Genomic DNA, 9,743 nt, shown 5'->3' on the forward strand with positions numbered 1-9,743 from the left:
TATGAGCATTTAGGCAAAGGTGCATGTGTCAAACAAACCCTCCCTTTTCTGTTGGCAAATTAAATCTACCCCCCCCCAGTTTTTTGCAGGTCTCTTTTATTTTGATTGTTAAGATGTGCTACTCTTTCTCAAAGGCAATTTCCCCCCATCTTTACATAAAGAAAGCATAGGATATGGTGGTACAGCCCTCCCTGATGCCAGTGCAAATATTGGAAGCAACCACACTACAAAAACAGCACATTGGAAAAGGGCTGCCATATTCCTGGGAATGTACCAGGCACTGCTGCTCATCTGAACATTATTTATTTGTTTATATTTATAAAAATATTTATATATCACTATTTCGTTAAAAACATCAAAGCGGTTTACAACACGTTTAAAAAACAACCATAGAATGAAAACAGTAAAAATGCAATAAAAACAAAGGTCAACTGTCAGCATAAAGATCAACATTCTACTTGCATTTAATTCCCATGAATCTGACAACTTGTACCCACTGAGAGAGGTTTCTGGCAAACTGGGGGTGCCAAGTCTAAAATGGGGAATCATGAATCCTGGTAAGTGCTTAGAACAGGCTTACAAATAAGCACTTACCTAGGCTAAATTTACATGTATCCCTGGGCAACTCGAGTAATCCAGAGTCTTTAAAAGATCCATACAACTTTTGTTGGACATGGACCTTTTAAAGATATGAGATCCATTTCATCTCTTCAGTCCAGTGCTCTATGATCATTGTTTCCCCATGAGTCCATCTGTTAATACTTTTACTTTCATACTTGCCAAAGCTGCCTTTGTATTGTCTGGTGTAGCTGAGATGCTCTCCCATAATCATGAAAGGCAGCTCTCTAGTTTCACTCCTCTTCTTGGAATTTGGAAGGTTAAGTGTTTGAAGGAGCTACAGCTATTCTTAAGAAGAAGCAGGCTGAAGAATATTGGAGGGGGGGATTTATTCTCAGGCTCCCTGTTCCTAGATGTGTTGTGGTTACTCTGGTTTAGCCCTGTTAATTGAAAGTAGCTCCTGGATCCCAGTTTAGCAAGCACTGCCAAATTAAGAAGGCATGGAGAATGGGAGAGGGCCACCTTCAACTGCAAAGTCAAGATGTGAACCATTCTTTGAAGTAAAATGTAAATTGCAGCCCAATCCTAAGCATGCTCTCTTGAAAGTAAGTCTTGCTGAGTTCAGTGGAGCTTATTTCTAAGTGAAAATGTTCAGAATTGCAATATTATCTCTATGCATGTTTATTCTGAAGCAATCCCTGCTGTGTTTGGTAGAGCTTATTCCATTGTAAATCAAAGGCTGCTCTTACCTGAGATAAGCCTCACTGAATACAGTTGGACTTATCTTTCAAGTAAGTATACTTAGAGTTGAGCTGCCCATGACAGTATGGGTAAAAAGGGATGTGAATTGTTTTTATTTATTTTTTACATTCAGCCTTTAAAGGAGAGTAAGGAAGAATTTCTTCTTTGAAGTTACCACAGTGCAGAGGTGCTAGATATTTCTTTCTTCACCAGTCCCAGAACAACTGTTCTTTTGCCAATGGCTTGTAATGGTATGACGTTAAAGGATTTGTTTTAATTTGTAAGGGAATGTTTTTAATTTTAAAAGTCTATGTATGTGCAGGCAGACAGGCTATTAAGAGTTGTGGGCTGGTAATTATTGTGGACCTGTTTGCAAGGCTGGGTTAGAGAAATAATTGCTATACAGTATTTCCAGGAAGTCAGAAGGATGTGGCTTCCCCACTTTCCACCTGGGGCTCTGAAGATAATGCAGGTGACTCTCTGTCTTCTGGACGGACCAGAAAATCACATCTAAGAAGGAGGTTTCTATAACCAATGACCAGCTGAGCAGTTGTTACAGCAACCTCCGTTTAACTTCAGCAGGTGTCAATCACCTGACATCATTATGACATCAGATGGCTGACAAGTGGGTGGTCCCATCCACCTGTCAAAGTTGGCCCACAGTGGGTGGGGAAAGATAAAGATCCCATCTCGGGTGTGGAACTAGAACAGCCAATGGTCTGACTCAGTATACAGCAGCTTCTTGTGTTTGTATCCTTAAAAGCGAGGCTGGGGGGAGGCCTACCTGTTTGTCGTTCTGGGGCATCCTTGTGTCACAACGCTGGGAAAACTTGTTTCTTCTTCAGCATAAACTTATTCCACCTTCATGCCCCTCCTAGCAAAGAGCGTAGGGAGATCATCAGGAGAGAATGGGGTGAGGCTTCCTTATCTCTGACTTCTTTGCAGTTGCTCTCTCACCCATATCATTATAAATCAGTTACAACCACCTCTGCCCCACTTGCGCTCCAGCTCTGCAACTCTTGACAATGGAAGCAACCTGTCTTCTTTCTCTCAGTATTCTAGAAAGCTGCCAGAGCTCTCGGAAACTTCTCAGAGGCTGCAGTGGAGAAGGCTTGGGTGGGGGCTGCAAAGCCTGCCTACCCGCGGCTGGCTCTCTTGTTACCTAGTCATGTCAGAGGTTCTGTATGACCAAATGACAGAAATGGAGAACCACCTTTTGTGTAACTATTATAATTTTAAAAACGTACATGACCTAAAGCGTTCATAGCTGGAAGGCCACTTCCCCCAGTACGTCCTACTTGACATGCAGCTGTTGTAGAGCTAGCATCAGTGTGCCAATTGGAGCTTTAAAAGCCCAGAAGAAGGCACTGTAAGTGGAAACCCCCAGATTATGGAACCTGCTTGAGCCTGAGACTGACTAGATGTTGGATTTTTTTGGGGGGGGTGGACCCACTTTCACTGGCCAGGGATAAAAGGAGAAAGTTGGTTTTGCTGTTAAGTTGTGCTATTTTCACAATCCCTTTTTGAATGTTTTGAATGTAATGTGCTAAAAGCAATAGACCCTAAACTGCTATCATGGGTGGTATAGGAAAATAATTCAACACACACATGTTGGGTTGCCTAAAATTTCCCAGGAAGGTTTGGCTAGAACTCAGTAAAGGGGTTACTTATGTACAGGTAAGGGCCGTAGCTCAGTGGTTGAGCATCTGCTTTGCATGCAGAAGGTCCCAGGTTCAATCCCGGGCATCTCCAGGTAGGGTGTTGGGAAAAACACTTCCTCTCTGAAACCCTGGAGGGCCTCTGCCAGTCAGAGTAGGTGATACTGAGCAATATGGACCAATGGTGTGACTCAGTATAAGGCAGCATCCTATGTTCCTGTATATAAATCCCATTAAAACCATGCATGCATAATTAATGGCAGGATTTCACCTTAAGCGACCCAGCAGGGATTTCATCTAGAGACTCCCACATACAAATCCAATGTAGTAGCGATTCTGCCATGCCTACTCCTCAGTGTGGGAAAGGCCCTTATAGTTGCTCTGTGTTTGGTAGGGCTCTGGCAAATAAGGGAGTACAAAGATGTTGTTAGGTGTCTTCATGAATCGCTGCCAAAGCCCAGGAATTATTTGGCCTCAAAGCAGACCTTGGCACAGAACATGGAAATACAGTATGTTGCGCTACCACTCTTGGTCTCACAAAGACCAGTATTTATGGTAGTTTTCTGCTCTGATAAGATCCTGAAACCTTCTTTCAGCAAAATGACTACATGATAAAAATGTGTACATTTGCGCCAAGGATCTGGGATCATTGTCCTCTTTTTGTTTCTTTTAGCTTCTCCAGAGCGAGAGATTTCCAAAGTGCAGTTAAAATACACATAGGAGTTTGTTTGTCCTAAATCTGGCTTTCTCCCTTCTTTAGGCAGTTTGGCTGACATTTAATCCATGCAAGGCTGGGAGCTTTGGTTTCTACACTGGAACTAGTAAATGTCATTCGAACACATGGACACATTCACTATACTGAAGCAGTTTTCATCTGCAAAGAGTCAAAGTTCATTGTATGCCGAGTCTTGGGGCAGAAAGCTTCTGCTGTCTTGTACATTTTGCCAAGCAAGGATAAATGTACATCATCTAGACCTGTTTTCTCTCTTGGTCTGAGGGGAGGGTCATGTGTGAATGTGTTGTTTTGCGTAGTTGTATATTTCAGTTGGGGGTGGTTCATTCCATTAATTTTTCAGTGTTTATGCAGCACCATTCCAAAGTAAATGCCGTGTGTTCCGTGGGGCCCTAGTGCTTAGGACTGCAGGTTAATATGCTCAGTTCTGTGGCTGGTGCTACACATAAAGAACAGAAAACAGGAGTCCCATGTCAAGCTCTTCTCCTTGGTGGTGTCTAGTTCACCTGTATCCTAATGCTGTTACGATCAGCTCACCAGAGCAGCCAGTGAAATGTGCATTGAAATGATGGCAGACATTGTGGGGTGAGGTGGGGTGAAGGAACTCAACACAGGGATGCAGGCTTTGGCAGCAGCCTATTGTTCTTCGTAGTGTAGTTCATAGCATGAACGTGGAAGACACTTGAAATCCCTGCAATGGAATTGGGAAAGAAAATGATACAAAGCCCAGAGGAAACCTTTTCAGCACAGACTAACCCACTGCTGTGTGAACACTGGGTCATAATGGTTCTATAACAGCAAGATTATCACCCAATTCAATAAAACTTAGTGGAACAAGTTTACGCACACTTAGGTTTGTTCAGTCAATTTGTTCTGAAGATTTAAACTTCTTTGGTCAATTCGTTTAAAGGAGAGAAAGGAGGTGATGCATGCCCTTACCTTAGGAGACACCATCTTAGGCTATGTGTTCCCTCCTGTGTGAGAGTGAAAGGAGAGGGACTCTTCTAATGTGGCCCTTGCTGGGCTTATGAGTATATATTAAACTAGGAGTCTCCACCCCTGTGTACTTCAAAGCCAGTCCTGCTACCTAACCCCAGGAATGGGAACTTCAGGCACCTCTGCCTCCCTGCTGCCTGTTCCTCCGCAGCTCCCTCGCCCCTGCTGTCACCTGACCTGCCTGCCTCCCTTGCCCATGGCCTGCCTTGCTTGCCATCACTGCCTGCGTGAAAGCAGCCTAAGAAAAATATATGTATGGAAATGTGTCGGTCAGTTATTAAGGAAGGTCTCTTCGATTGTTGCTGCACAACAACTCCCGTCATCCCTGACTTTTAGCCATGCAGGCTGGATCTGATGGGAGTTTGATTCTAACAACATCTGGAAAGCCACAGGATCTCCACCTCCGATTCAGAAGTTTTTTAAACTAACGGATTAATTGTTTAAAGGTTGCAGCCCTAATTAAAAGAACACATCCACTGCTTCTTCCGTACATTCATTTTCTTGTGAGCTGGCAATTGAGGGGGGATAGTTGGTGCTCCACAGGGGGCTAGATTTGGCCCGGTTTTTGATGCCTTGAGTAGACTGTCACACAGAGGTGGTCCAAATGCTGCTGTGAACTAGCCTCATGGAAAGTCCTTCTGTGGTAAGTAGTACCCTGGTGAAAATTCAACATGGGAAGGGGCAAGAATAATAGTGCAGTTCTGCCAATGCAGAATTTGTGAGGTAATTCTTTTTTGGATTAAAACTGTTGAAGAGTGAATAAGAAACATAGGACGACGCCTAAATTAGCATTGCAGAATCCAAGATACTTTCCTACCCTAACAGGGGAACAAGTTCCCATCAATGGAAGAGTAAGTCAAGAAGGGGAGATTCTGAAAGCAGATTGCCAGTTTCTTTTTTCTTATTAGCTGCTCCATCTCCATCATAGCCTACGAAAATAGTTCTCTGAAGCCTAATTATAATAAATTCATGGATGACTCATACTAACCACATTTGCAATCCCTCTTCTCCCCACAGAAAACTTGGATAGTCCCAGAGCATATTCCCTGCTAATTTTCTCAGAACCTCAAGCTTCCTGGGCTCATGTTAAGGCACATGTATTGATTTAATATTTTTGTAGTAACCTATCTGCCTTAGAAGTTTGAGGCAGTTAGCATTAAAAACAGCACAAAACACTATCAGATATCCAACGTGCAGAACAGAGCTACGTGAGAGGAGAAATGGGCTACTGGCAGAAATGGCATTCCCATGTTGAGCTCTTTCTCACATTTATTTTTACTGTATTTCTTATACAAGGTGGTATATATGACTCTTCTCCATCTCCATTTTGTCTTCACAACAACCCTGTGTGGTAGGTTAGGCTGAGAGACTGCGACTAACTCAAGGTCACCCAGAAAGCTTCATGGCTGAGTGGAGATTTGAACCGTGGTCTCCCACATCATAGTTCAACACTCTAATCGTTACACCATAAATGACATTATGCTGCCATTAATAGATTGTAAGCCTGCAGGCAGTGCCCAGTTAATTTTAGCACTTAATTGATTATCATTAATGTGTACTTTCCCCCATCGTACACACAGACAGACACATACATACACATATCTGCCCCATAATTGCCTCCCCCTATGCTGCTTTCCCGTTGTAGTGGAATTATTTTGCCTCCTTCCCACCCCAGATTCCTAATTTTACCTCTGCTTGTGATCCTTTCAGCAGAGAATGGCCAAGCACCTTTTTAACCTGCTTTTTTCCAAGTGATCCTCCCCCTCCCTCAGTCCTTTTGATGGTGGGGCAGACCGTTTCTCTATCTCGAAAGGACTGCAGGGAGAAGGAGATTTGGTCTTGGAGGTGGCCCCTGAGCATTACAGCAGCAGGTGGGATTGTCCCATTGCTTATGAATGGATCACAAGGGGAGATGGAATTGGTATTTTTTGCCTGGGTGAGGTGGAGGGACCAGGGGCAAAGGAAGCGAGACTCCCCCCCCCAAAAAAAAAATTATTTGAGAGTTTCTACATGCATGTGTGTAATACACATTCTCTCACTCTCAGGGTGCGATTATACAGTGGTCATAGGTAGGAAGGTTCCTCTTTTTTAATCATTCATTTAATCCTCAGTATCTCTAGATAAATGTTGTGTTTGTTACATTTATATCCCGCACCCTTCCTTGCTGAAGTGTGCCCAGGGCAGTTAACAACATAAAATCAAATAAAACAATATCCAGTATACAATAATTAAAATGTCCTAAAACTCTGATGCTTAATAATATCTATCCCCTCCCAAAGGCCTGGGCAAATAAAAAAAACCTATGTAACAATTTCATAGCCATGTTAGTCTGTTGCAGCAAAAATGACATCAACTGCAACTGCCCCATAATTTACCATAATAAATGTGTTAAGTCTTTAAGGTGCCACAAGGCTCTTTATTGTTACAGAGAAATCAGTCTCGGATGGGAGAGCCTTTTTCCCATCCTGCAGTTGGTATCCTTGTCACACTATTCGCCCTGCTCTGACACAGCGTAAGCCATCTTCACATGTTTGCCATACATTGCAGTTTACGGAATAATAAAAACTTATTATAGGTTCCCTGCACCTTAAAATCCCAAATGTTGACAACAAGGAAGACAATAAAGGTAGAAGGGTACAGAGAAGAAAGCTTTCATGTTTTCAATCATTATTTTGTTTTGAATTCAAACTGCATTAGCTTTTCACTCTTGTTTTCAGTACTCTATATAACTGATTATATTTATACTCACTATTAATGTGGGTTTGTATAGTTTAATTTTATATGTGACATTTTTTTCTTTTAGGTTTTGTGCAATGGCCCAGGCACATGTGTTCCCATATGTGTATCTGCTCTTCTGCTCAGGATGCTGGGGCTAAAGAGTGTCATCATTGTGTATGTCGAGAGCATCTGCCGTGTGGAAAACTTGTCTCTGTCTGGAAAGATCCTGTACCGCTTTTCAGATTATTTCATTGTTCAGTGGCCTGCACTGAAAGAAAAATATCCCAAGTCTCTCTATCTTGGGCGAATAGTGTGACAAGAAAGGACAAGCTCAACTAGCGCTAGTACCAACTCTGGGTTTCCTTTGCCAATATTACCTTTGAACTTCTTTCCAACAGTTCCTTCATAAGTTTACCCAAGTCTAGCAAGACTTTTTAGTGGATTCCTAAAAATAAAATGGACTGTATGTGTGTGCCATCCAGGATCACATAGCTGACACCCTAGGGGTTACACTCCTGTTGCAGTTGCCATCAGGAATCTCCCCTAACTCTGCTATGTCCCATTGGTTTCCGGGAGTGTTCCCTTTGACCCTGTGCTCGCTAAAACAGCCCCTCTCTCATGGGTCAGGGAAAAAGGTAAATGGAGTAATAAGAAATATTGGTGTGTGCAAAATGGCATGGCAGAGAGGATCCCTATTTTGTAGTGTCCGTCTAAGTGCATGGCACTGTACAGAGTAGGATAAAAAGCTTGTATTTATTTCATTTCTTTTATTTTTTCCTTCCTGCTCCCTCCCCCATCAACTATAAAAGATGGAAATGATGTTTGATGTGGACTTGCCCTTAAGGTATCACCGAGGAATAATGGAATTAGGGCTGGTGCCTGGCCATCAACTAATTCCCTGATCAGGAAAAAAAAAGTTTTCTTCACATACTGTTACAAGTTTTTCTCCCGTCATGAAGGGGATGTTGGTTGGTTCTACACCATGAAGTCCAATTGAGATGCTACTTAAATTATTTGCACACAGTTTCTCCCTGGCTTGTCCTCTGTAACCCCCTTATAGTGTAAGACTATGTGGCAGGTTGCGGTTCTGCATTCTCACTTCAAAGGCCATTCAAGGGCAATGGCTGTAGAGCCATAGTGGCACAGAGAGGTTGCTTAATCATGTCCCTTAAATTCTAAGAAACAAAATCTTGTTCTAATCCAACAGCCCTTGTTTCCTGTATGCACGCAGTGAAATCCCTGGTGAATATTTTGAGCATAAAGGAAACAGTCGCATTAATTTGGCTTCAGGACAGCTTTCATTCTGTAGCCTTTCCAAAACCCCCAAACATTAAATCCAGTATCATTTTTCCTTTTGGCCTGTCGAAGTTGGCCCTGTGATCTAAAGTGCGCTTTCTAAAGCATTGTGTTTAATTGTTAAGATAAATAAAAAGGTAGCAGATGTCACAAATAGATGAAGCATTTGTGCAGGAGGGAGACAGATTTTCCAAGCCGAGCATTAAATCTTTTAACAGTGTTGAATTACAGAGAGGAAACTGTCATTAGAAAGCAGTGAGACTCTTTAGCACACTTTGCAGCCCCTTGTGTGAATACTTAAATGAGCATTAATGATGCCAACAAGAAAAGAAAAATACCACTTTCTCAGTGAACTTAAGTATGCTTAGATTTTGTATGTTTAAAAGTTCAGGACACATTGAGATAGCACATGAAGCTGCCCCCCTCCCCAATAGGAAATGGCATTTTCTTTCCAACGCTATTGGAAAATAAATACTGTGGGAGGCTGAATTTTGTTAAGTCTATTGCATCCTTTTCAGTTCATCTGGCAAATCAGAATTCTGTATGTTCTGTATATAAAGCGATGTAAACACATCTATCATCTGCATACACTGAGTCATACAGATTAACAAATTTTGGCTGGAGAAATGCATACATTGAAGAACGCAACAGAAAAGTGGCAGTGTTCCACATGATGCATCAACCGGAGCACGAGGAAGCCAAACAATAATCCTATGTGTTACTGCAAGAGGCTGATGATAGCTTTTCCTTTCTATATTAACTGACTGTTTTGATAATTTGTTCTTCAGGATGTAGAGATAGGGAGAGGGATAGTTTTGTAGAGGTGTAGGTGCCTATAGTCTGCAAATTACTCAACTTTTTTTGTTTTTAAAAATTGCTTCTCTGGGAGTATTCATCTTCATGCTGCCAAATGTTGATACACAGTTGACAAGGGAAAGAACATTATCAGAAGGCACTCCTCAATTTGGTCACAAAATATGCTTAAATTAATGTCCCATGAGGTCTGGTTCAGATTTTGGGAAAAGCTCCATTTTCATTTCAGC

The 9,743-nt window shown here is 42.1% G+C and overlaps 1 protein-coding gene across 3 annotated transcripts in view; it reads left to right on the forward strand.

Annotated features, from left to right (window-relative positions):
• Positions 1–9,189, forward strand: part of ALG14 (ALG14 UDP-N-acetylglucosaminyltransferase subunit) — a 41,932-nt gene extending 32,743 nt beyond the window's left edge. For 2 of the 3 annotated variants that reach the window (XM_061633734.1, XM_061633733.1), the window contains one exon: positions 7,490–9,189. In XM_061633734.1, coding sequence (XP_061489718.1) covers positions 7,490–7,720 — 231 coding nt within the window. In that variant the 3' untranslated portion in view covers positions 7,721–9,189. Of the gene's footprint in view, positions 1–3,717; positions 5,373–7,489 lie in introns of those variants that run through there. The other variant, XM_061633735.1, reaches the window with a different exon arrangement.
• The last annotated feature ends 554 nt before the right edge of the window (positions 9,190–9,743 follow it).

Source organism: Rhineura floridana, chromosome 6 (assembly GCF_030035675.1).
Source record: "Rhineura floridana isolate rRhiFlo1 chromosome 6, rRhiFlo1.hap2, whole genome shotgun sequence".
Taxonomy (NCBI): Eukaryota; Metazoa; Chordata; class Lepidosauria; order Squamata; family Rhineuridae; genus Rhineura; species Rhineura floridana.